Source organism: Protopterus annectens, chromosome 12.part0, assembly GCF_019279795.1.
Source record: "Protopterus annectens isolate FY-2018-M chromosome 12.part0, PAN1.0, whole genome shotgun sequence".
Lineage (NCBI taxonomy): Eukaryota > Metazoa > Chordata > Ceratodontiformes > Protopteridae > Protopterus > Protopterus annectens.
Genome location: NC_056746.1, coordinates 642,240,729 through 642,268,152, shown reverse-complemented (window position 1 = coordinate 642,268,152; position 27,424 = coordinate 642,240,729). Strand labels below are relative to the sequence as shown.

Here is a 27,424-nt window from a genome sequence, read left to right as displayed (position 1 = left end):
CAGAGCCCCCAGAGCCAGTATCCACAGATGATTCCTCTGATGACTCAGAAAATACAGACCCTCCTGAGGCTCCTTACTCCCCTTACGAAGACTCTGATGCTGAAGAGTCCATCCCTTCTGCCTCCCCACCTGAGGAATTTTCCTTTGGGGAAACCTTGCATGCTATGAGGGAACAATTTCAGTGGCAGGGCCAAGATTTCTCAGACTCCAGGAAAAGGCTTAGAACCTTTTTACATTTGCCACAGCATAGGCCTTTAGCTATACCTCCAGTTCTTTCTGTTGTAGATGATGCATTTAATGATGCTTGCACTGCCCCTGATTCCTTACCTCCGGCCGCTGCTAAGCCCGATAGGTTCTACAGGGTCCCGGACACTCATCACCATTTATACAAGGCTCCTTTTGCAGATCCCGAGACTGTCTCCCAGGGGCCTAAGGCTGTAGCAACTACATCTGCTAAAAAAACCCTCCCCTCTGAAAGGGAATCCAGGTCCTTAGAGAGATGGGGTAAAAAAGTTTACACTTCTGCTACTCTGTCAGCTAGGGCTTTGAACTGTCAATTTCATATGATTCAATATCAAGAATTTATGCTAGACCAGTTAACTAAAAAACTGTCCTCTGATGAATCTTTAGATAAGAAGTATGTTCAGGAAATGGTACATAACATACAGCAAGTTAGTAACCATTCTTTAAAGTGTGGCTATGATGCACTGGAGGCTTCCTTTAGATCAGCCATGACTGGCACATTTATCAGAAGGCATGCATGGTTCAAAGAGCAGGCCTTACCGGACCATGTCAAATCAAAACTTTTAGATGCACCCATGGACAAAGTCAATTTATTTGGTTCTCCTGCACAACAGGTACTGAAAAAGATGGAAGAGAAGGCGAAATCTGTACAAACAGTGAAAGATTTCTTACAGGTTCAACCTCCAAGGTTTAGCAGGAACTGGCCCTCCAAGAATTGGTCCTTTCCGGACTCCTCTAAAGCACAGAGAGGCAGGAATAGGCGTTCAAGAGGCAGAAACCAATCCAGGGGTGCCTACAGGGGACGCCAGTGGCAGGGTAACAACCAGCGAGGCACAGACGCAGCCACCACCACTACAACAACACAATCACAGTGACTTGGCTGTGGCACCGCCTACCAGGGAACAACTGGAAGCACCCTTAGGCGGAAAGCTAGCCTTATTTTCAAAGAACTGGCATTGCATCACAAGGGAAAAATGGATTTTGCAAACTATAGACCAAGGTTACAGGTTCCATTTCCATACTCTACCAGGAAAGAGAGGAATGCCAAACCTACCACCTACTCAAAAGGCAGAAGCTCTAAAGCAAGTATCTCAATTATTAAGAATGAGAGCTGTGGAAAAGGTACCATCTATGGAACAAGGAAAGGGATTTTACTCCAGACTCTTCCTGGTACCAAGAAAAGAGAGCAAATGGAGGCCTATTCTCGACCTGTCCGCTTTAAACACATTCCTCATTGTTCCAAAATTCAAAATGCTGACCCTACAGCAGCTTCTTCCCATGTTGGGCAAGGAGTCTTGGCTGGTAACTCTAGATCTCAAGGAGGCATACCTGCACGTCCCCATACGACCAAATTGCAGAAGATACCTCAGATTTCTTGCAGGATCAGAGCATTATCAATTCTCAGCATTGCCCTTTGGCTTATCTACTGCACCCAGAGTGTTCACGAAATGCCTGGCATCAGTAATTGCTCATTGCAGGCTTCAGGGAATCCAAATTTACCCCTACCTGGACGACTGCCTGATACAAGCGGACAACAAAAACAAGTTGACAGAAGACTTACAAAGAGTCATTTACCTGCTGCAAGCCCTGGGATATACAGTCAATATAAAAAAGTCAAGGCTGATTCCATCCCAAAGAATAACCTTTCTGGGTGCAGAGCTGGACACATCAAAACAGATGGCATTCCTAACTGCAGAAAAGCAAGAGCAACTACCTCTCTACGTCTTGGCATTAACAAAGCAGAACCATCTAACAGCAAGAAAAGTACTGCAAGCCCTAGGCTTCATGGCATCCTGCATAATTCTGGTCCCTCATGCCAGACTGCATATGAGAAAGCTACAGTGGTACCTAAAGAATTTGTGGTCTCAACACAAGCACAGCCTAGAAACCAAAATTCCAATAATCCCATGCCTGAAGCAAGAGTTCCTATGGTGGGCTCAGGCCTGTCAATCAAACACAGGATTGCCCTTCTGCAACAGTCAACCAAGCCAAACCATCCCGACAGACCTCAGACCTCGGTTGGGGGCCCACATGCTGGACAAGTGCATACAAGGCTTATGGACTCAAGACCAGCTGCGCCTGCACATAAATCTAAAGGAAATGCTGGCAGTAAAATTGGCAATCCAGTCATTCAGACCATTTCTCCGAGAAGGTCAGTTGATGATAAGGACAGACAACACCACAGTTATGTGGTACATCAACAAACAGGGAGGCACACATTCATACCCTCTATGCCGCCTGGCACTGGACCTATGGGATGTGGCTCTGAGCTACAACATTCAGTTACAAGCAATTTTGTACCGGAAAAGAAAACATTCTAGCAGACATATTAAGCAGGACTACCACGGATGCCCACGAATGGATGCTGCATCCGGACATCTTCAAAGCCATCACAAGAGAATGGGAACTACCACAAATAGACTTATTTGCATCCCCACTCAATCACCAGCTAAAGAAATTCTGCACAAGGACGTACCACTCACTTGCTTGGAAGGTGGACTCCCTATCTTTCAGTTGGGAAAACCTGACAGCATATGCATTCCCACCACTTCCTTTGATGCACAAGGTGCTATTGAAGATCAAAGAGGAACGTCCAAGGATCATTCTGATAGCTCCAGACTGGCCAAGGCAACATTGGTACCCATTACTGAGGAGCATGTCTCGGGAACAAATATGGACACTACCCCGATCCCATTGCTGTTAACACAGAACAACTACAACATCCTGCATCCAAACCTGAAAACTCTGCAGCTGACTGCCTGGAACATTACATAAGATCAATTAACCCAAATTTATCCCAAAGGGTTAAAGACATTATCCTTGAGGCTCGTAGACCTTCAACAAGAAAGAATTATGCAGCAAAATGGAAAATATATCTCATTTGGAGTACTGCAAAGGGAGAAGATGTGTCACTGGTAAACATAGCCAACATCCTGGAGTACTTGGCAGAGCTCTTCCATACAGGCCTGTCCTATTCTTCCATCAAGATACATGCATCAGCTATTTCAGCAGAATACAGCTTGGATCCTCCTGTCTCATCCTCTGCTCCGGTAGTTTCTGAGAGGAATTAAAAATGTAAAACCTCCTAGGAAACCACCATTGCCAGCATGGGACTTGAACTTTGTGCTAGAAAAATTGACACTTCCCCCTTTTCAAACCAGCAGCAACAGCAGAATTACAATACTTATCCTGGAAGACTGCTTTCCTGCTGGCAATCACCTAAGCAAGAAGGGTTTCTGAACTACAGGCATTAATGGCAGTGCAACCCTTCCTGATCTTCCATCAAGATAGAGTGTCCATGAGAACAAATCCTACATTTATGCCTAAGGTGGTATCCAGAGTGTCTTTAAATCTGGCTATCCACCTACCTACATTCTTCCCCAAACCACAGAACAGGGGAGAAAGACTGTTGCATACCTTGGATGTACATAGACAATTACGCTACTACCTGGATAGGACCAAGTCCAATAGAAAAACTGACCAGCTTCTGGTAGCATATGCAACAGGAAAGGAAGGAAAACCAATTTAAAAACAGACAATCTCCAAGTGGATAGGAAATTGCATTAGATTTTGTTACTCCTACCATGGAAAGAAAACTCCAGAGAACATCAGGCCTCACTCCACAAGGGCTACAGCCACTACCACAGCTTTCTTACGAGGAGTGGCTACCAAGGACATTATAGAGGCTGCTACTTGGACCTCCGTGCATACATTTGCCAAGCATTACAATTTACCTTTATACTCTAGATCCCGAGCAGGTTTTGCCACTGCTGTTTTGCAAGGGATCCTAACTACACCATAATCTCTTCTTTCCTCCTCCGCTAGTTTGGCTATGGTATTCTACCCATTTGTAAGGACTGCAGATGCATCCTTGAAGGACATAGTACAGTTTTGTACCTACCATAAATGTAGATGTCCGATAGGAATGCATCTGCAGTCAGGATTACCCGCCTTCCCTCTGTGGTACTCCTAGGGTATTTGCCATCTTTAGCTAGCTTGGGGATCTATTATGGTGTATTTGTTTGTATATATGTACATACATGCTTATTTTATATGTTTGCTCTCTACTATTTGGAAACATTGGCATTTATCCAAATTTAGCCATCCAAGAGGGCACCTGGCATCTGGGGCAAGAAACACTGAGGAAAATGGCGTCGGCTGATGCCTTTATACCCGAAGAACTGCAGCTATGACATCGGGTGAAGTGCGACACCAGCCGAAGCCAGACCCAGACTTTGGAATCCGGCCGACCGAAGGGCTGCCTGACGACAGGACAACCCATTTGTAAGGACTGCAGATGCATTCCTATCGGACATCTACATTTATGGTAGGTACAAAACTGTACTTTTTCTTTCATCTGTGAATTGCATAACATAACAAAAAATACACAAATCCGTAAATACCAAACATTTCATTAGGTAACATTAACATTCACAAAACCTAGGTTCACAATACCAAATAAACCATGCAAATATCACCAACAATTCCTCTCACCAAATGAAAACTTTCAACACCAATGACCAGCTCTTCCCAAAAATTAAAAACTACTTACTTATCTTATTAACATAAACCGGATATAAAACCAAACTAGGTGGGGGGGCTATCGCCCCACACTCCCTTATGTGGGGGGCTACGCCTCCTTACCCCCAAACTATATATACTAACTCCAGGATCACACTACAGTGGGGGAAAGGGCATATATCTTTAACTTACCTTAAAAGTACTGTGCACACTGCCATTTGGTATTTTGAAATTCATCATCATAAGCTTTCACTATAATGAGACTCCATCAAATATGTTTTCAGTATTTTGAAAATTAGGTGTTGTGGTCTCAGTCAAATGAAATTCGGTATTTTGAGTTTTCAGTCATGTAAAGTAGATATATATATATATATATATATATATATATATATATATATATATATATATATATGGGTCTACTTCATTTGCCCTAACTTCCATTTGTCTGTCACCCATTTGCCCGACCCGATTTGACTGAAATTTCATTTGCCCGACACTTCATTTGACCGACAAGTATTATTGGCAAGAAAATGGAATATGCCCCCTTCCCCACTGTAGTGCGACCCTGGAGTTAGATTATATAGTTGGGGGTGTGGGGGGCCCCACAACGGGGGGTTTGGGGGGCAAAGCCCCCCACTTAATTTCATATTATATTGTTAAGTTTTGATGTAATATTGCTTAGTAAAACAAAAGTAAGTCGGGGTCTTCACCCCCCTAACTATATATTCTAACTCCAGGGTCGCACTGCAGTGGGGAAGGGGGCATATTCCATTTTCTTGCCAATAATACTTGTCAGTCAAATGAAGTGTCGGGCAAATGAAGTGTCAGGCAAATGAACTTTCAGTCATTTGGTCTCGGGGAAATGGGTGCCAGGCAATTGGAAGTTAGGGCAAATGAAGTAGACCCAATATATATATATATATATATATATATATATATATATATATATATATATATGTAGTTTAGTATTACCACCTGTTCTACCAGGAGTAACTGTTTCTAGTTCCGTGGGAAGTCTGATCATTTTATGTTCTTTTGGTTTTAGCTCGCTATTTTCATGGTGGATCAGCCATGCTGGGCCAGCTGTATCTGGCCGCCCTGGACATGGAACTGCATACCAGGTAAGAGATCAAAGGCATTCTGAGAATAGACTGAAGCAAGTTACTGAGTTATGGGCTGTAGGAGGGAGAGCTACAACATTGCTGATAGGGTGGCTCACTGTGCAGACAAAGGCTTTGTTCCGAAACTCTCCCTTTATTTTTCTGTAGCACATTTTGTCCAGCCTTGTGAGCAATAACCCTTTAGGACAGAATGTGAAGAAACAACATTAAAGTAAATGGAAGTCTTCTTAGGTTGATTAGCTCAACACATTCCCTCACAAAGAGAATGATGCAGATATCCTGTTGAGAACATCAGTTGCAGCTGTCCTTAGCCCAGCAAAGCACTGCAGTCTTGTAAGGGTTCTGTTCCTTCTGTATTTTATTTCATTGCCTTTCTACTTCATTCACTGCTTTGGGAAGAAACACAGATGTCAGTTCTACTCTTTGCTCAGTACTGGCACATGCTGGCTTGCTGATGTAGCAGGTGATACAGGTAATGAAGGCAACTACTGTGGTAGAGAAATAAGGTGTTACAGGGGCATACTGCAGTCATGTACACTGGTGAACCTCCTTAAATTTTCAAATGAAAAAAAATCCTTTGGTCCCATCAATAGAAATAATAGAAGTGCCAAAGACATGGTTGGACAATTAAAAGTTGCTTTAAAGTCTTCTGTTCTATAGGGCGTTTTGCATTCATAGTCTTCCAATGTTAAACAAAGTGCATAACACAGAAGATTGTGATAGGGTTTCCCTCCAATCATAAGCAGTTTATTTGTTTGAGATATGGATGCCTAGAAATTGGCCTCGAGTAAAACTCAAGAGGTGAATCTTGGCACCCATGTATACAACACATAATAAGCTATGTATGGTTGGTGACCCAATCATAATTCTTTGTAGTGCATGTATCTGCTAGCTTTATCTGCTCCATTTGCTACCAGTTACAGAAAAAAATGGAACACAAAGTGTATTACCGACTTTCAAAAACTTTGAAAGCCGGTAATAGCACTTGCTAGTGTCAGACTGAGAGAAGGCAAAACCAAAATGTCTCCTCTGTCGAATTAAAGGCTTTAAAAGCTGGTAGATGCTTCTTTTTGCCACACTTTTTGTTTGTAAGTGTGGCAGAGCAAAGCATCTAACAGATTTTAACAACTGTTTTACATTCTGCTGCTATTCTTTGATGGTCAGTACTGTTCACTTTTAGTTCCTAGCTCGAGACGTGATCTTAACAGCACTAAGGTGTCCTTAACAAGCTTTTGTTAGACATCTGTAAATGCTGTTCATGCTAGGGATGTCATTAATGAGTTCATCTTTTTCCAAATGTTCTTCATCTCACATTGCTGCAGTCCTTACACTTGGGTAGTCCGCTGTCCTCGGTCGGCCCGAATATCAAAGTATAAGGCTGACGTCGGTCAAGGCGCATTAGACTGACATCAGGACGTCAGGGTACAAATGCGCATGACCGACGTCATATCCTCAGTCTTTTTTGCCGCATGGTCCAATGCAGAAGCAGCGTTGCAAGTGCCGTTCGGCGTTCTGAAATTTTTCGAATTCGGAGTTTCAGACCGAGTCAAAGTTGGCTAAGTACCCCGTTGGGGAATATTTTAGTTTTTCTTGCCTCAGTGGTTTACTGGATGTCAGAAAAGTGAATAACTGTATTTCTTGTGGGAAACAGATACCGCATAGAGATTATCATACTTTGTGTATTCCTTGTTTGGGGCCTGAGCACGACGTTGTTGGGTGTCGCTTTTGTGCTAGGTTCAATAAGCGCACTATAAAGAAGGTTAGATTGTGCCAGGTTAGTCTTGAAGCGGTGCAATTATAATATGCCGCCGGATGCTCCGCTTCTTCTTAAGAAGGGCAAAGACAAAGCAGCTAAGCCCAGACAGGAGGAGTCGTCCGTGCGGACGCCGGTTCTTTGAGGTGTCGGTGGAACCGGGGTTCCGCCGGAGGTTTCTCTGGAGTCCCAGGGGGAGACTTTGTTATTGCAGGATGTGGCCTCTCAGGAGGCAGGTCAGGCTGAAGGGGCTTCTCAGGTTACTGTACTCCCCTCCCTTCCTAGGGTGGTTAGGCCCTCTCCTTCTGTTTCCAAGGCTTCTCCCAGAGGCAGGCCAGGTTTAGCTTCTGTGGGTGTCACTCCTAGTTCATCAGGGTCTGTGCCCAAGAAGCACATGCTCAAAATGGCAGAAGATTTAATTACTTTAATTAGAGGTTCTTTGCCCCCTCCTGATAAGAGGCCTAGGGTGGAACCAGAGTTGGGAAGTTTTGAGCAGGCTTCGGATGTTTCAGAGTCTTGGACTGAAGACTTGCAGGAGTATTCTCCTTATTCTGATTCTGATGTGGATGATTCTACTCCTTCAGCTTCTCCTCCAGAGGATTTTTCTTTTTCAGAGACTCTTCATTCCATGAGGGAGCATTTTAAGTGGGAAGGTCAGGACTTCTCTGATTCCAGGAAAAGGCTTAGGGAATTTTGTTTTACCCCAGCATAGGCCTTTGGCTATACCTCCTGTTCTGGATGTTGTGGAAGATGTGTTTGCAGAGGCTTCTCTTAATCCTGATTCTGTGCCTCCTGCTCCTGTTAAACCGGATAGGTATTACAGGGTGCCTGAAGCTCATAAATATCTTTTTAAGAGTCCTAGGGCAGACCCAGAAACTGTTAGTCAGGGGCCTAAGGGTGTCAAGGCTTCTGTTGTAAAAAATCCGGTTCCTCCAGATAAAGAGGCCAGGGCTTTGGATAGATGGGGAAAGAAAGTCTATACTTCTTCCACCTTAGCTATGAGGGCTTTGAATTGCCAGTTTCACATGTTGAAATACCAAAACTATCTACTTTCTCAATTGAAGTCTAAGGTAGATGCTCTGGCGGAAGGTATTGAGTGTAAGGAATTACAGGATTTGGTGCATGTTTCTGAACAGGTGGGTAAGCATTCTTTGCAATGTGGTTTTGATGCTGTACAGGCCTCATCTAGGGTGGCTGCCACTGGGTCAGTTCTCCAGGCACGCCTGGCTGAGGGATCAGAATTTATCTGACCATGTTAAGACAAGGATTTTAGATGCTCCTTTACAGTCTGATGTGTTGTTTGGGTCACCTGTGGAGACAGTCTTAAAGAAAATGGAAGACAAGGCTAAGTCTATGCAGACTGTTAAAGATTTTTTGCAGGTTCAGCCTCCGAAGTTTAGTAGGAATTGGCCTACCAAGGGGTGGACGTATCCTTCTTATGATTCCCAGTCTAGGGGTAGATCTAGACGTGGTAGGGGCAGAGCTCAGGGCGCTTTCAGGCCTAGAACAGGGAGTTCACCTGCACAGTCTTCGGGTGAGGGCAGGGGTCAGTCCTTTCGTAAACAGGCCCAATGACCTACCTTTTCAGCTGCCAGAGCCTTCTCGTCTGGCAGCAACTTTGGGAGGAAGGTTGGTACTTTTCAAGGAAAATTGGAGTTTAATTACCCAAGACAGATGGGTGTTGGATATCATACACAAAGGTTACAGGTTTTATTTCCATACCTTGCCTCCTTTCAAAGGCATGCCAGACGTTCCTCCTCAACAAAGAATAGAGGCTCACAGACAAATTTCTCTGCTACTTCAAATAGGGGCCATACAGCCGGTCCCTCTGCCAGAAGTGGGCCTAGGATTTTACTCTCGCCTGTTCCTAGTACCAAAGAAGGGGAACACGTGGAGACCAATTTTGGATTTATCTATCCTCAACACTTATCTGGACATTCCCAAGTTCAAAATGCTGACGTTACAACAGCTTTTACCTCTGCTGGGCAAAGATCACTGGATGGTAACTCTGGATCTCAAGGAGGCTTACCTTCATGTTCCTATCAGACTAAGTTGCAGGAAGTATCTGCGTTTTGGCTGGAACTTTTCATTATCAGTTCTCTGCATTGCCCTTTGGCTTATCTACTGCCCAGAGTGTTTACAAAAGTTCTGGCTCCAGTGATAGCTTTCTTCAGGCTAAAAGGAATACAGATTTATCCTTATTTGGACGATTGCCTGATTCTGGCTCAAGAAAGGGACGAACTTCTTCATCATCTGCAATATGTGATAGCAGTGCTAAGATGCCTGGGGTATTCTGTGAACGAAATAAAGTCCAGTCTAGTACCCTCTCAGGACATGTGCTTTCTGGGTGTAAGACTGAATACAGCATCCCAGATGGCCTTTTTGACCCCGGACAAACAAAAGAATCTTTCCCTTTACTTCCATCAATTGTCTCATCAGTCCAGGCTGACTGCAAGGACAGTCCTTCAAGCCTTGGGGTTCATGGCATCTTGTATTCTGGTGCTTCCCAATGCCAAACTGCATATGAGGAAGCTACAATGGTATCTCAAAAATGTATGGACACAGCACTGCCAGGATATGGACACTGTCATTCAGATAATACCTTGCATTCAAAAGGAATTTTTGTGGTGGGCTCAGGAATGTCACCTAAACAAAGGACTCTCTGTGACCCGCCAGAGTCGAGTCAGATTCTAACGACATATGCCTCAGACAAAGCTTAGGCAACTCATCTAAATGGAAAGTGGATACAAGACACGTGGCCTGCCAGACTACAACATCTACATATCAACTTGAAGGAGATGTTAGCAGTCCAATTTGCATTGATAGCTTTCAAGGATTTACTTCTTCCAGGGCAGGTGTTGATTCTAACAGACAACACAACTGTCATGTGGTACATCAACAAGCAAGGGGGAACACATTCTTATCCTCTCTGCAGGCAAGCAATGATTTTGTGGGAGACTGCTCTCAGTTTACAGCTACATCTTCAGGCAAGGTTTCTGCCGGGAGCACAGAACTCCTTAGCAGATGCGTTGAGCAGACTAATTATGGATCCCCACAAGTGGAAATTGGATCCTCATGTATTTCAGAAATTGACAGTGTCATGGGGAACTCCAGACATAGATCTGTTCGCTTCTCCACTAAATTACCAGCTGCCAAAGTTTTGCACAAAAAGGTTTCATCCCACAGCCTGGAAAGTGGATGCTCTTTCTTTCAAGTGGAACAATCTTCATGTGTATGCCTTTCCACCTCTGCCTCTCCTCCCAAAGGTACTCCTAAAAGTCAGACAGGACAAGCCAAGGATGATCTTAATAGCTCCAGATTGGCCTCGACAGCACTGGTACCCATTACTGAGAAGTCTGGTACGAGAGCCTCCATGGCCTTTGCCTTCGATTTCTCACCTACTGTCTCAGGAGAACAGTCATTTACTCAATGTCAAGCTTCACTCTCTTCACCTAACAGCCTGGCATATTCTGTTTTGAACTCTGGAGGGTCTCAACTTCCACAGCAAGTTTTGAATGTTATTTTGGAAGCCAGAAGGCCTAGTACAAGGAAAGTGTACGCAGATAAATGGAAGAGATTTTTATTTTGGAGTGCAGCAAAGGAATTTGATGTTTCTGAGCCTAATTTAAGTGTGGCTCTTCAATATCTTACTGAGTTACTGGACAAAGGTTTGTCCTTCTCTTCTATTAAGGTTCATGCTGCAGCAATTTCTGCTCACTATGACTGTGACCCACCATTGTTTTCTCATCCTTTGTTCAAGCAATTTCTTAGGGCAAAGAATATAAGACCCCACGGAGAGCTCCTACTCCTGCTTGGGACCTCAATTTTGTGTTGGAGAAACTCACTCTACAACCTTTTGAGCCTGCAGCTACTGCTGAGTTGAAATATTTATCATGGAAGACTGCTTTTTTGTTGGCCATTACCTCTGCAAGAAGGGTTTCTGAATTACAGGCCCTTATGGCAGTTGAGCCTTTCTTAATTTTCCATAAGGATAGGGTATCTTTGCGTACTAATCCTTCCTTTATGCCTAAAGTGGTTTCTAGTGTGGCTTTAAACCAAACTATTCATTTGCCTACTTTTTATGCAAATCCCCAAAATAAAGGGGAAAAGATTTTGCACACTTTAGATGTACACAGGCAGTTGCGTTATTATTTGAGTAGGACTAAAGGGTTCAGGCAGTCTCAGCAGTTATTTGTTTCTTTTGCTTTGAGTTCTCAGGGCAAGCCTGTGTCAAAACAAACTATTTCTAAGTGGATTGGGTTTTGCATTGATTTCTGTTATTCCCATCATGGTAAGGAGATTCCAGCTGGGATTAGGCCTCATTCCACTAGGGCTACTGCCACTTCAACAGCTTTTTTAAGGGGGGTGGCAACTAAGGATATTTTGGAGGCAGCTACTTGGAGTTCAGTGCATACTTTCTCTAAGCATTATCACCTTCCACTTTACTCTAAATCTAGGGCTGGTTTTGCCACTGCTATTTTACAGGGCATTTTGGCAGCTCCTGCTGCTTTATAGTTTTGCCATCCTCCCTTACCTCTGCTTTGGGATTCTACCCAAGTGTAAGGACTGCAGCAATGTGAGATGAAGAACATAGTACAGTTTTGTACCTACCATAAATGTAGATGTTCGAAGATCCACATTGCTGCAGTCCAATTTTCCCTCCCTCCTTCCCCTCTGTTTTTAGAGGTGGTTGTGTGGGGTGGGTTGTAAATATTGTATATGTTAAGTTGTCAATCTCGCCTTCATTCTTGCTTGATGGGTTCGGAGCCGATCCCTCGGCTCCGACTCGGCACTTGCTTTAGCTCGAGAACTCCTTTTACCAGCTCGAGGCAGCCCCATATCCCATGATGCAAGGCAGGAAGTACCCAGATCTCGTTTGCCGCTTCGCTTGGGAGGTCTTCTCTTTACCAGCTCCTGGTAAGTATTTCACTTTTGTGATATTTAAGCCCCTTTTTTTAGTTAAAACTAATATTTTTGATAGTTTAATTTAAATTTAACCTTTTTCTGACAGAAATCCCTGTCTCTTTTAATTTTTTTTAGTCAGTCAATTTTCCCTATCCCATCCCCCCCCTGTTAGGGTGTGTGTGTTGGTATATTTTACTAAATACCTCTTGGTATTAGTTTAATTTATTTTGACTGGTGTGTGTGTGTTGTGTTCAGGCACCATGTCTAAGGAGAGGGTTTCAGGTTTTAAGAAGTGTGACTCGTGCTGTCAGAAGATGTCTCTGACAGACGGTCACACTTCTTGCCTGTACTGTTTGGGCCCTCTTCACCTGCAGGACTCCTGTGCTATTTGTCACTCCTTCAGCCAGAGAGTCCTGCAGGAGAGACGCAATAAGTTGATTCTCAGGGTCTTCTTAAGCCGGAGGGCTCTCCGCTAAGTCGGCTCCACAAAAATCAACCAAAACTGCCAAGGCCCAGGCTTCTGTTTCTAAGCCTGCGGCCTCGGCTCCGACTCGTATAGAGTCGAGATCGGCTCCGGCTGGAGCCGATTCTGGATCCAAAGCTTCGGCCGATGGCCATCGGTGCCGAATCTGCTTTGACCACTGTGGTGTCGGCTCCGACACCCACATGGCACGGGCATCGGTGTTGGCTCCGATCGGCTCCGACACCCATGTGGCACAGGCATCGGTGTCGGCCCGATCGGCTAATCGCCTTAGCTGTATCGGCTCCGGCTGGAGCCGATACATCGACGCTCTGCCGCTCCGAAATCGGTGCCGACAGGATCAGTATCGGCTCCGATGGCCCATTCCAGGAAGAGGTCGAGGTCTCCTTCCTTGGAGCCGATACTTTCGGCCCGCCTCTTCTATCGGAACGGAGCCATCGGAGCTGATCTTCAAGGTCATCCAGGTTGTCAGATCATGACCTAGAGAGAGTGGTCAGTAGATTGCTCAAGTCACAGGTACTGGCCCAAATGCTACAGTCCATCTCAGCAGACGACTGTTGGTCCACACCCGTTACAGTTCCTCCTTCACTCTACCCCAGAGTTTGGAGTTGGAGTCTTCGGCATGGTTACTGCTTCGGCTGGAGGACGGATACCTCCTTCTGTCCCTTCAGCCCCTACTCTTATCTCCTCTTCCTTAGAGGGATTCGGTGGTCGGGCTTCCATGGTCTCCTCCGAGGGGTGAGTGGCATCGACCCTTGTCCAGCCCGCTTCCCCTTGGAGCCTCGGCCTTGGTGAGCTCGGCTCCGACATCTGCCTCGAGACTTCCCTTCGGTGGCCCTGGAGTTCCTAGCTCTTGGAGCGGGTTCTCTCGGACCTGCCTGGGAGGGAGCATTCGAGGTGATGAAGAGTGTACTGGCCACTGGTATCAGTCAGCAGTCTCTTCCCGTAGCTCCTCCCTCTATTGTACCTGTTGACATGTCTGCCACTTCTCTTGCTACAGGACCCAGAGATCCTCCGCCTCAGGTTTCCCCATTGGGAATTTCCCCTCTTCCGAGGATTCTCCTGATGTTTCGGGAGATCCTCCTAGGAAGAGGACTTGTAAGAGGAAGCATGTAGACTCCCAGTCTGTCACGCCGGATACTGACTTTGATGAGTCAGAGGGATCCCCTAGATCCCCTCTGAGGATGTCTCCTTTTCAGACATCCTAGAACTTCTGAAACAGAGGGAAACTGGCTCACCAACAATCCCTCTGAGGATGAGTCAGTATACCTAGAGGCGCTTGGATCTCGCCCTCCACCTCCTGGGTGTCTCCGCCTTCGACCCCCTTATGCAGGTTATTGCACGAAGGCGTGGACAGCTCCTGACTCTGTAGAGCCAGTCCCTAGGAGGCCTTCTAAATTTATCACTGCCCCTAGTGACAAACAATTCCTTACCAAGGGTGTCCCGCTGATGCCATGGTGGTGGCTGCGGCCACCAAAAGGAACTTGCAGATCCTTCCGTCCGTCCATCCTCCTAATAAGGACTCTAGGACCATGGATAGGTACGGCAAGCAGATGTTTTCCTCAGCGACCTTTGCTATGCTCGCTGAATTATCTTTGTCACTTCACCAGACTCCAGAGAGATATCCTGAAGGAGCTGGGAGAAGTAGTTCAGGATCCTACAGCTGCAGGGGCTCAAGAAAAGATTGCTTCAGCAGCTAGGAACCCTCAATTCCATTGCTAACTCCTCCATGCACTAATATCTTATGCTGCGGATGGAGCAGTAGAGCCGAGGCACAGGTGTGGCTCTTAGACGCCAAGCCTGGATGCGGCTATGTGATTTTGGATCCCTTTAAGGCGCCCTTCACAAATTCTCCCTTTGATGGGTCAGCTTTGTTTGGCCCTCAGGTGAAGGAGACCTTGACCAGGTGTGAGCAGGACGGCAAGACTCTTTCTGCTGTTGGAGTCCGTTTTTCCACCCCTTCTAGGCCTTATCCCAAAGGACAGAAGGGTGGGAAGATGTGGTTCCGTAAATCCCAAGGAGTCACGGATTCACGTGGTCAGTTTACCCCTAGAGGCAGAGGGGTAACAACAACAGACGCTCTAGAGGCAGAGGGGGTCCGAAGAACCAGGGAAACAGGGAGCCTCCCTCTGATAAGCCCTTTCAGCATCCCTGAGGTGTTGCCCGGCTGTCCCTCCTTGGAGGCAGTCGGGGGAAGATTATCACTGTACCCAGAAGCCTGGCATTCCCTCACTCAAGACAGATGGGTACAGTCGATCATATCCAAGGGTTACATAATTCCTTTCGAGGAGAGTCCTTTCCCTCAAGTTCCCTTCCAGATGTACCACCCGGTCTAAGGGACATTGCAGAGTTAGAAATCGCAAAACTACTGCAAAAGAGCCATTCAGCCAGTTACAATAGACCATTCAGAGCCCGAATCTACTCAAGGTTCTTTTGGTCCCCAAAAGACGGGAGACTGGAGACCAATATTGATCTCAGCAGACTCAACAAGTCTGTCAGGAAGACAAGATTCGAATGGTCACTCTTCAGTCAATTCTGCCCTTCTTACAGAAGGACAACTGGATGTGCTCAATAGATCTTCAGGACGCACTATCACATCAAAATTCACAGATGCTCCAGGAGATTTCTCCGCTTCGGCTGGGGTCCAGTCATTTCCAGTTCAGAGCCCTGCCCTTTGGTCTCACTACAGCCCCCAGAGTGTTCACCAAATGCATGGCAGTGGTCACGGCTCACCTGAGACGCCAAGGATTCCAGGTGTTTCCGTATTCGACGATTGGCTCCTGTCAGCCACCACCAGGCATCAGCTTATACAAGCCAGGGATTACACAATAGACCTTTGTTCTCATTTGGGCATCTCAGTCAACTTCAAAAGTCATCCTTATCGCCCTGCCAGTCTATTACCTTCATAGGCAAATTTAAACACTGTTCGGATGTCAGCTACCCTTACAGAACAAAGAGTTTCAGACATTCAGACTCATGTCAGGATCATTCTGGCCAGCAAGAAAGTACAGGCCAGAATGGTTCTAAAGGTATTAGGTCTCATGGCTGCGCCATTACTCTTCTTCCCTGGCTCGATTCTACATGCGCCTCCTTCAGTGGATGCTGTTCACACAGTGGTCATACCAGCAACTCCCAATGCGTCACCAGATTCTGGTGACACAAACATGCAAAGAACATCTTGCTTGGTGGATCACATCGCCTCAGGTTCACCAAGGCAGGTGCTTTGTACCTCCGTCCCCGATAGCCACTGTCACCACGGATGCCTCCCTGATCGGGTGGGGGAATCATAATCAGGGAAGGATCGTTCATGAGACGTGGCTATAGTTCGACTACCATCTGCACATAAATGTCCTGGAGATGAGAGCAGTGCTTTTAACGTTGCAAGCCCTCAACGACTTTCTTCCCGTAGGGACAATTGCAGTCCACACAGACAACATGTCTGTAGTTTGGTATATCAACAAACAGGGCGGAACCAAGTCCTACCCCTTGTGTCGAGAAGCTCAGACTATGGCAATGGGCGATCTCCTCTCATCGGTTTCTGGTAGCAACGCATATCCCTGGGAAATCCAACATTATAGCGGACAGATTGAGCAGAGCTATTCTCATGCCTCACGAGTGGTCTCTCAACCAATCCAAAGCGGAAGAGATATTTCTGGAATGGGGTCGCCCATGTTGCGATCTTTTGCTACTCCCCAAAACAGCAAATGTCCAGACTTCTTCAGCCTCTTCCTCTATCAGGCCATCCCCAGAGACTCTCTGACCCAGGATTGGCCCCAGGGACTTCTTTATGCCTTCCCCATTTCCTCTGATCCCTCAGGTGATCGAGAAAGCTACGGCTTAGAGAGCTAAATTGATTCTCATTGCCCCTTACTGGCCTCGACAAGTTTGGTTCCGTTCCTCCATCATCACCTTTTGGTGCAGCCGTGGCATCTGGACCCAGTGCCAGATCTACTGATTCACCAATCCGGTCAGCTGCACCGGTCAATCCCTTCTCTCAACCTCACAGCATGGTTGCTCCACTTCCTTCCTAGCCAGGCTTCCTTTGATCTCTAACTCAGTTAGAGATATCATAGTAGTTTCACTAAAATCCTCTACCAGGAGGATTTACACAGCAAATGGAACGTTTCTCTTATTGGGCTAAGGCCCAAAATATTGATCCTTTTACTGCCCCTGTTCAGGCAGTTCTGGACTTCTTAGCAGAGATTTTTCATGCAGGCTCCTCTTCTTCCACAGTCAGAGTTCAGTTGGCTGCTATTTCTAATTTTCATGTTGGGATAGCAGATCATAATATTATGTCCCATAGGCTCTGCAGGGCCTTCTTGAAAGGAATTTTCCTACTAAAGCCTCCAATCAGGAATCCTCCTCCTCAGTGGGATCTAAATTTAGTGCTGACATCCTTGATTCTTCCCCTTCGAGCCAGCTGTTTCTTGTTCCTTGAAATATCTTTCTTGGAAAACTTTATTCCTAGTGGCTATTACATCTGCCAGGAGGGTGTCTGAACTTCATGCTCTTCGGTTCGACCCCCTATTTGATTTTTCACAAAGACAGAGTATCTTTGAGAACTAATCCATCATTTTTACCTAAGGTCGCTTCAAAAACAATCTGAATCAATCCATTGATCTCCTGTATTTTTTCCTAACTATTCAGATAGAGCTGAACAAAAGCTACATTATCTTGACGCCCACCGTCAGCTTAGATATTATTTGGACAGAACAAAAAATTTAGGAAATCTGATCAACTTTTTGTTTCCTATGCGGATAATAAAAAGGCCTTCCTGTTTCTAAAGTGACTTTGTCCAGATGGCTTTCTTCGTCATCACTGAAATTTATACGATCAGGGGAAAACAGCTGTGCTCAAAACCTAAAGCACATTCAACTAGGAGTTTAGCTACTTCTACAGCTTTTCAAGCTAGACTGCCTTTGGACACTATTTGTGCAGCGCCACTTGGGCCACTCCTCACACTTTGTTTCCCATTACAAATTGGACTTGGCCTCCAGGGACAGAGCCAGTTTTGGCTCTACAGTCCTCAAGAGTTTGTTCCATTGAGCCACCCAGGATAGAGGTGCTAGGACGCTCCCATCAAGCAAGAATGAAGGCTAGATTGACAACTTAACATTAAGAAGTTATGTACCTACCATAACGCTCCATGTTAGTTGTCTTCTCTGCCTTCTTTCTTGCGACCCTCCCTCCTTCCCCCTGGCCTGGACAGACCTTGTATAAGAAACTATTATGCTAAAGACCATTCAAATCTGGTCCTTTTTCCATCTGTAAGTTTCTTCTTCCTTTGGGAAGTATTTTTATGCTTGGTGTTATTGCCCTTTTGTCAACAAACGAGATCTGGGTACTTCCTGCCTTGCATCATGGGATATGGGGCTGCCTCGAGCTGGTAAAAGGAGTTCTCGAGCTAAAGCAAGTCGAGTGGAGCCGAGGGATCGGCTCCGAACCCATCAAGCAAGAAAGAAGGCGAGAGAAGACAACTAACATGGAACGTTATGGTAGGTACATAACTTCTTATTATTGTATATATTGTACATATTGTTAGTGCAGGGTGGTTGCTTGGTGGTTTGCTGTCTTTTGGTTCTGACCTTTCTTTTAGGGTCTTCTGACATCTGGGGCAAGAAAAGACTGAGGATATGACGTCGGCCATGCGCATTTGTACCCTGACGTCCTGATGTCAGTCTAATGCGCCTTGACCGACGTCAGCCTTATACTTTGATATTCGGGCCGACCGAGGACAGCGGACTACCCAAGTGTAAGGACTGCAGAAATGTGGATCTTCGAACATCTACATTTATGGTAGGTACAAAACTGTACTTTTTGGAGCATAATCATGCTCCTTCATGCACTAATGGTAATAACCGTCTCCTTCCACTATGGACATTTGTTCAATTAAAGATATATAGGTTTACTGCCAAAATGTTGGAATTGCAATTTAATGATTACTGTTTAATCAAATGCGTGTTTTAAAAAAAAAACATAATTCTGAACTGAAAATCATTGAAATGCAAGTAACCAAAAAAAACAGTTTTGTTTCACTGTTTTGAGATCGACATTCTGTGAAATGTTAAAGTTAATTCACTAATGTTAACTCAACTTTAATACATGTAAGTATACCAGAAATTAAGTCAAGTACTGCAAATGGTAAATGTTAAATATGCGGTGGTGGTGCTGCAGTAGCATTGTCTCCATCGATTCTCAGCTAAAGTGTCTTGGGTGTGGAGACATGCGTGAAGGGGCGTACCTTCGTTGAAGGTTGTGTGTCAGGGCCGGCAACTCGGCACGTAAAAATCATCTGCCAATCATTAGCGGACCGGAGTTCCACTGTGGCGACCCCTAACCGGGAAAAACCAAAAGACACAACAACAACAACAACAACTGGAGCTTAACTGACCAAATATTAACAATACTAGTTGAGAAATTATGTACTACTACAACATAAGTGACAGTAAGAAGGGTCTAATACATGTCAGTGTTTAACATGGAACAAATACGAATCTTAAGAAAAAAAATTGAAAAAAAATCTCACTACAGCACTACATGACTTAACTAAATTTAAGGTCTTAAATGGCTATTAAGTGACACATGCAAGTGACATAGAAAAAAAAAGGAAGATGAACACAAAAGTATCACTGGAGCACTAAAGAACAAAACACAAATTAATGGAAAACTGTTGTCAGTAAAGAAAAGTGGGATTAAGACACGTACGAGTGAGAAAGAAAAAAGTAAAAAAGCATCACTACAGCACGGTAAAATGCAATTGAAATGAAGGCAAGACTTCTTTCAGTAAAATAAATGGTGCTTATGACACACATAGGAGGGAAAAAGTGAAAAGAATGAAAAAATATCACTACTGCACTACAGAACTTCACACGGCTGCAGTCAGGCATTTTCAAGTCTTTCGAATTTTTCCAAATATTGACCATTCACTGTAGTATTTTTCAACATTTTCATCTTATGATCTTTCAAAAATGTACATTATTTGTCTATCATTTAAGCAAAAATCTTTGTGACATTCAATGTTTTGATAGTAAACCTATATACAGGTGTGTGTGTGTGTGTGTGTATCCATGTTGCCCACTTGATGAGTCAACTTTATGATGGTAAGAGAATTTAAAGAAATTATGTTTTTTTATGTGCTACATGGAATAGACACAAGTGTTGTCATTCAGAAATGCATTAGGCTGGTTAAATGACTTGTTCAGAGTTGTCTATTATGCAAGTGGAAGCTAAGGAAATCAAACCCTGGAATACAGCAGGAGGTTTAGTAGTAGTTCACAGATGTTCTTCGTGTTTCACTGTTATCCTGCCAGGGGTAGCCCTCAGTTGGCCTGAATACCAGAGGCTTAGTATTTCTGCGTTGGTTGCTGTCGCTTCAGGACTGACGTCAGGTCATCAGTGGTATAAAATCAGGCAGCCGACCCCATTACATCCGTCATTCTTGCAGAGGAGCCAGAAGCAGTTCACATGAGTACCGGTCAGCCACTACCTGAGTTTTCATTTCCGAACTGAAGTTGAAGTCTTTTAAAGCTAAATACTCTATTGGGGATCCTTTTTTCTTGCTCTAACTGATGTCAGAAAAAGTTAACAATTGTCTCGCCTGTGGAAAGCAAATACCAGACCGAGACTTCTGTTCTTACTGTGTCGCCTGTTTAGGCCCAAACCACGACATCCCCCACTGTCACTTTTGTGCTTTGTTCAACCCCAGAACTATACGCCATCAGGCCCTTATTATAGCTAGATATTTTCGCTGTAAGTCCTCTAATTCTGATATGGCTTCGGTAAGCCATCTGACTACCGATCTTCTGAAAAAAAAAACGTAAGGATAAAGACAGATACAGACCACACAGGTCCAAAACTGCCAACGATGCTTCCGCTAAGCTAGTCGTCAGTTCTCCGGTCCTCAGTGATGCACTTTCACAGCCCCTGATGCCCGCTTCTGTGGATTCGCAAGCGGCTAACGAGACTCTTTCAGAGTTCATTATGCTGCGAGACTCTTCTTCGACTAAGGATCCTGCGGATGTCTCTACCTTGGATGGGTCCGGAGCCGCTGAGCAGGTACCGGCTTCCAAGGAAGTACTTTGCATTACTAATACTCAACACAGACCGATGACTTCTTTTGCGTCTTCAGTTCTTTCTAAAACTACCGAGTTTCTAAGCTCCAGGGTACAAACCACACCCAAAAAAACGACTACCCAAGCTCAGGCACCTGCTTCCTTGCCTCAGTCACAAATGCTTAAAATGGCAGAAGACCTTATTATGTTTATTAGGGGAAGCCAGGCTACCCCTTCCAAAAGAAAAAGAGACTTGTCCACAGTAGTTTTATCTGAACAGGAGTCCGATGACTCTGATGCATCTGAATATGAAGATATGCAACCCCTCTCTGCTTATGAGGATTCTGATGCAGAGGAGTCCATTCCTTCTGCCTCTCCACTCAAGGATTTTTCATTTGGGGAAACCCTTCATACTTTAAGGAAGCATTTCCAATGGGAATGTCAAGACTATCCTCAGTCAAAAAAGAGATTCAGGGAATTCTTAGATTTACCACAGCACACACCTTTGGCCATTCCTCCTGTCCTGGATTTTGTGGATGATGTTTTTATGGAATCCAGTTTGACTCCTGACACCCTTCCTCCTACTCTCAGGAAACTTGACAGGTATTAGAGTCCCTGACTCTCAAAAATTTATTTTCAAAAATCCTACTGCTGACCCAGAGGTCATCTGTCAAGGACCTAAAGGAATTAAAGCAACTTCAGCTAAGAATCCCACCCCCTCAGATAGGGATTCCCAAGCTTTAGACAGATGGGGTAAAAAACATATACACCTCTGCTACTCTTGCTATTAGAGCATTAAATTGTCAGTTCCACATGCTGAAATATCAGCAGCATACCATGGAACTCCTTAAACAAAAAATATCTTCCTTTCCTGCATGTGCAGAAAATAAAGAATTACAAGAGTTAATGCATTTTGCAAGTAAAGTAACTAAGCAGACCTTGCAATGTGGTTTTGACACCCTAGAAGCATCTTGCAGGGCAGCAGTCACTGGTTCTGTCCTTAGAAAGCATCCTTGGCTTAAGGAACAGACCTTGCCAGACTATGTCAAATCCAAATTATTGGACACATCATTGACCAAAGACAACTTAATTGGCACCAAGGCAGAAGAGGTCTTAAAAAGGATGCAAGAAAAAGCTAAATCTATGCAGACAGTTAAAGACTTCTTACAGGTACAGCCTTTGAGGTTCAGTAGGCATTGCCCCTCCAAGCACTGGTCCTTTCCTGCCCCCTCCAGGTCAGCCCAGCCCCTGGGGAAGCATACCCCCCCAGACAGCAGCCCCAGGGAATGCAGAGATCTAATAACCCAAACAAGAACAAAACGCCAAGTAGATGACAAAGTGTAGCTCCGGTGCAATAAAGGCTCTATTGCCTTTATTGCACCGGAGCTACACTTTATCAGTACAGAGATCTAAGCAATGGAGTTCCTCCTCTAAACAGACAGGGAGTGCAAAGCCACCCCTTTATGGTAAGAACTCACAATGTCTTTACACTTCCACCCTTACCTCTGCCCACCTGCTTGTACCCCTAGGAGGAAAACTCTCCTTCCATGCAAGCAACTGGACCACTATTACCAACGACTGATGGGTCCTCAACATAGTGTCCCAGGGATACAAATTTTATTTCCACACTCCGCCAACCCCAAAACAGTTCCCAGATCTTCCTCCAAACCAGTAGGCAGCGGCCAAAAAGCAAGTCCTTTCCCTGCTCTCCATGAGGGCTGTACAGCATGTTCCTGCAGAACAGATAGGCCAAGGTTTCTATTCCAGACTCCTCCTGGTACCCAGAAAAGAGGGCACATGGTGCCCCATCCTTGATCTATCCATTCCAAACAACTTTCTGGTTATACCAAAATTCAGAATGCTCATCCTCCAGCAGCTTCTACAAGTGCTTTCCAAGGATGCTTGGTTAGCCACCTTAGACCTAAAAGAGGCCTACCTACACATTCCAGTCAGGGAATCATGCAGGAAATACCTACGTTTCAGGGCAGGATCTATGCACTTTCAGTTCTCTGTGCTTCCCTTTGGCTTATCCACTGCTTAGAGAGTTTTCACAAAATGCCTGGCTCCTGCCATTGCTTTTTGCAGACAAAGAAGTATTCAAATTTACCCATACATAGATGATTGCCTGATTCAGGCAGACAGTCAGGAAAAGCTGTTACAGCACCTGACTTTTGTAAAGGACCTACTGACCTCCCTGGGTTATACTGTTAATGAAAAGAAATCAAAACTAGTCCCCACACAAAAATTGTATTCCTGGGAGCAAGACTGGACACAGCATCCCAGATGGCATTCCTTACTCCAGAAAAACAAGCCTACCTGACAGGCTACTTCTCTCAACTAGCCACCAGAACCCAGTCATCCGCAAGGAAAATCCTGCAAGCTCTAGGGTTCTAATGGCCTCCTGTATCCTACTGATTCCATATGCCAGACTGCATATGAGGAAACTGCAATGGTACCTAAAAAACCTTTGGTGTCAACACTCTCAAGACCTGGAATCTCTCATACCAATGATCCCTTGTCTAAGGAAAGATTTTCTTTGGTAAGGCAGCAGCTTACAACCACAACAAGGGACTTCCCTTCTCACAACCCCATGCCACCCAGACCCTCACCACAGATGCATCAGACTATGCCTGGGGTGCAAACTTGGACAGCAGGTGCATTCTGGGTCATTGGAGCCCAAATCAAATACGTCTGCACATCAACCAAAAAAAGGTGCTAGCTGTTCAGCACGCCCTGACAGCCTTCAGACCGCTACTCTGTCCAGGGCCTCTAGTGATCAAAACAGACAACACCACAGTGATGTAGTATATCAACAAGCAGGGAGGAACTCACTCTTATCCTGTCTGCAGGCTCGCCATGACCCTTTGGCACACAGCCTTAGCCATGCATCTACTCCTGTTAGCACAATTCCTGCCAGGCTCTCTAAACTCTCTGGCAGACAACTTAAGCAGAAACCTGCTAGACCCACACAAGTGGTAGCTAGACCACAGAACCTTCACCCTTGTAACCCAGAAATGGGGCACCCCAAAGTTTGACCTCTTTGCCTCCAACTCCAATCATCAGCTCAGAAAATTATGCACCAGGGATCCTCACAGCAAGGCCTTCCAGTGGGTAAACCTCTCAGCAATGCATTTCCCCCACTACCACTCATATCAAGGGTACTGCTGAAAATAAAGGAGGAAAAACGAGAGCAATCCTCATTACTCCAGACTGGCCATGCCAGCACTGGTACCCACTGCTGCGCAGCCTGTCACACCTGCCACCATGGCACCTACCTCAGATCCCAACACTCCTGACCCAGGGGGAATAGAGAATTTATGCATCCCCAATTGCAGACCCAAAGTCTGGCAGACTGGCTTATTCCCTGACCACCCCTCAAGCTACCAGCCTAAGCAAACAAGTCCTAGATGTTATACATGAGGCCAGACACCCCCCCCCCCAGTACTAGGAAATCCTATGCTGACAAGTGGAAAAGGTTTTGCAAATGGATCCAGGCTAAAGGCACCAGAACAGCACAGCCCTCCCTACCTTTCATCCTGGAGTACCTGACAGACATACTACACAGGGATCTATCCTTCTCTTCTAGTAAAATTCATGCCTCTGCCATCTCTGCTCATTACAGCACAGACCCACCTTTCTTTTCACACCCTCTCATCAAATAGTTCCTAAGAGGGGCTAACAACTTAAGGCCACCCAGAAGAGCTCCTACCCCAGCTTGGGACCTTAACTTTGTGTTGGAAAAGCTCACCCTACCCCCCTTTGAACCTGCAGCTTCAGCAGAGTTCAAAGTTCTCTCTTGGAAGATAGCCTTGCTTCTGGCCATCACTTCAGCTAGAAGAGTATCAGAGCTATAAGCACTCATGGCTGTAGAGCCCTTCATCATTTTCCATGCTGACAGAGTCTCACTCAAGACCAGTGCATCCTTCATGCTTAAAGTGGTGTCCAGTGTGGCTCTCAACCAATCCATACATTATCCACCCTTTTCCCAAACCCACAAAACAAGGGGCAAAGGATTCTGCCCTCTGTAGATCTGCACAGACAGCTCAGATTGTATCTGGACAGGACTAAATCTTTTAGAAAAACTGATCAATTGCTAGTCAGCTTCTCAACAGGAGCAAAGGGAAAGGCCATATTCAAACAAACAATCTCCAAATGGATAGCACACTGCATCCATTTCTGCTACAGCAACATGGGAAATCACCCCCAAAGGGGGTCAGGACACATTCCACCAGGGCAACCTCCACCTCTGCAGCCTTTCTCAGAGGGGTCCCCACCAGGGACATCCTGGAGGCTGCAACATGGACGTCTGTTCATACCTTCACCAAGCATTACCACCTGCCTATCTTCTCCAAATCCAGGGCAGGCTTTGCCACCAGTATTGCAGGGCATCCTAGCCAGCCCACAGTCTTCATGACTGCCTCCACCCTTTTCTTCAGCTTTGGGAATCAACCCAAATGTGATGACTGCAACAGTGAAACACGAAGAACATAGTACAGTTGTGTACACTTACCATAAATATAGATGTTCGAGTGTATTCACTGTTGCAGTCCTAGTTTCCCTCCCTCCATCCCCCTTGTCTCTCTCTCTCTCTCACTCACTCTTCCTCTCGCCTTACAGATATTTTTTGTTATTTACTTTCTACTGGTGGTGTTCTTCCACCATAACCTAGCTCCCTATTTGGGGGCTCCTGAAAGTAGGGGCAAGAAAAACTGATGTAATGGCATTGGCTGCCTGATTTTATACCACTGAAGACCTGATGTCAGTCCTGGAGTGACAGCAACAGATGCAGAAATACTAAGGCTCTGGTATTCGGGCCGACTGAGGACTACCCCTGACAAGATAACTCGTGTGATGACTGCAACAGTGAATACACTCGAGCATTTACATTTATCGTAAGTGTGCACAACTGTACTTTTTGAGTGGGGCACTGTATCAAAAGCTTTTGCTAGGTCTAGTAGGATCACTGATGTTAGTAGGCTTGCATCAAGTGCTTTGTATACAGTGTTGGTAAATGACAGTAAGGCTGTTGTGCTGTGTGCTGGCCAAAAACAATGTTGGGTGGGTGCGAGTAGGTTATTGTCTGTGAGATGTTTTAGCAATTGAGAATGAATACACTTTTCTAGAATTTTAGATAGAGGTGAAAGTATGGAGATGGGCCTGTAGTTAATAGATCACTGGTATTACTGCCTTTGTGAAGGGGAGTAATTGAGTTATTCCATAGTTGTGAGACACATGATCCAAAGATTGATCGGTTAATGAGAATGCTAATTGGAAGAGCTGTAGAATCTGCTGCAAGTTTTAAGTATTCAGCTGGGAAGCCATCGGAAGAGGGGGAGCATGATTTTAGTTTTGAGAGCAGTTTACAAACTAGACAGGTGGGCACTGGTTGTAATGTAAATAGAGGAGTGGATGGGTTTTTGTTGGAATTGTAATTGATGTGGGGAGAATGGTTAGAGAGTGTATTGTCGTTTAATTTGCCAGTTATACTTTTGTTAGTTTGTAGAGAGAAATCATTAACAAGTTTTTGGATAGCATCAAAAAAATGAAAAGTGAAGGCTTGGACAATTTCTTGAGGATCTTTGTCAGGAGATGGGGAGGGGTTGTGTTGAGTACCAGGATTTACGAGAGAGGAAACAGAGTTCCAGAGTAATTTGGGGTTATTTTGTTGGGTAGAGAGTTTAGTGGAGAAATAGCTTTTTTATCATTGATGACTTACTTTTTGGCATTGTTATGGAGTTGTTTATATCCGAGTTCAAGTTGTGGGGTTCTATTTCTATGCCATTCCTTCCAGGCTTTATCCCTGGAGGTCAATAACTGTTTAGTTTGTTTAGTTAGCCATGGGGCATGGTTAGGCTTTACTCTTTTGGTACATGTGGGGGCAAGACTGTCTAGAATATCTAAAAAGACTTTATTGAAGTAGGTGACTGCTTCATCCAATGGGAGAAATTTGGTAGGGGACTAGTTGTGGGTTTTTAGAAACTCTAAGAATAGTTGTTCATTGAAATGGGTAAGACTCCTAGTTGTTCTTAGACAATGCAGTTTGTCTATTTGAAGTTGGGTTCTGTGGGTATAGGCAGGAAGATGGTCACTAAAGGTATTGGGTAGGGTCCCTGCTTTGGTGAATTTTTTAGGGTGTGAGATGAGTATCCAGTCTAGGGTTGATTCTGTTTGTTTTTTACCTTATGTGTGGGGTTAGAGATGAGTTGATTAAACTTGTGCATGTTAATATTATTTACTGGGGAGTCAAATATGAGAGTTTGCCAGTTTATATTTGTGTCGCCAAGAATGATGGTTTCATTTGGTATATTGAGGGTGATCCAGGATAGTTGATCTTCCAGTGTAGGTATGT

General features: G+C 44.9%; 1 protein-coding gene across 2 annotated transcripts in view; it reads left to right on the top strand.

Annotated features, from left to right (window-relative positions):
• LOC122816758 (probable cytosolic oligopeptidase A) overlaps positions 1 to 27,424 on the top strand; it is a 907,285-nt gene that overhangs the window by 832,374 nt on the left and 47,487 nt on the right. For both annotated transcript variants that reach the window (XM_044089771.1, XM_044089769.1), the window contains one exon: positions 5,810 to 5,885. In XM_044089771.1, coding sequence (XP_043945706.1) covers positions 5,810 to 5,885 — 76 coding nt within the window. The remainder of the gene's footprint in view (positions 1 to 5,809; positions 5,886 to 27,424) is intronic.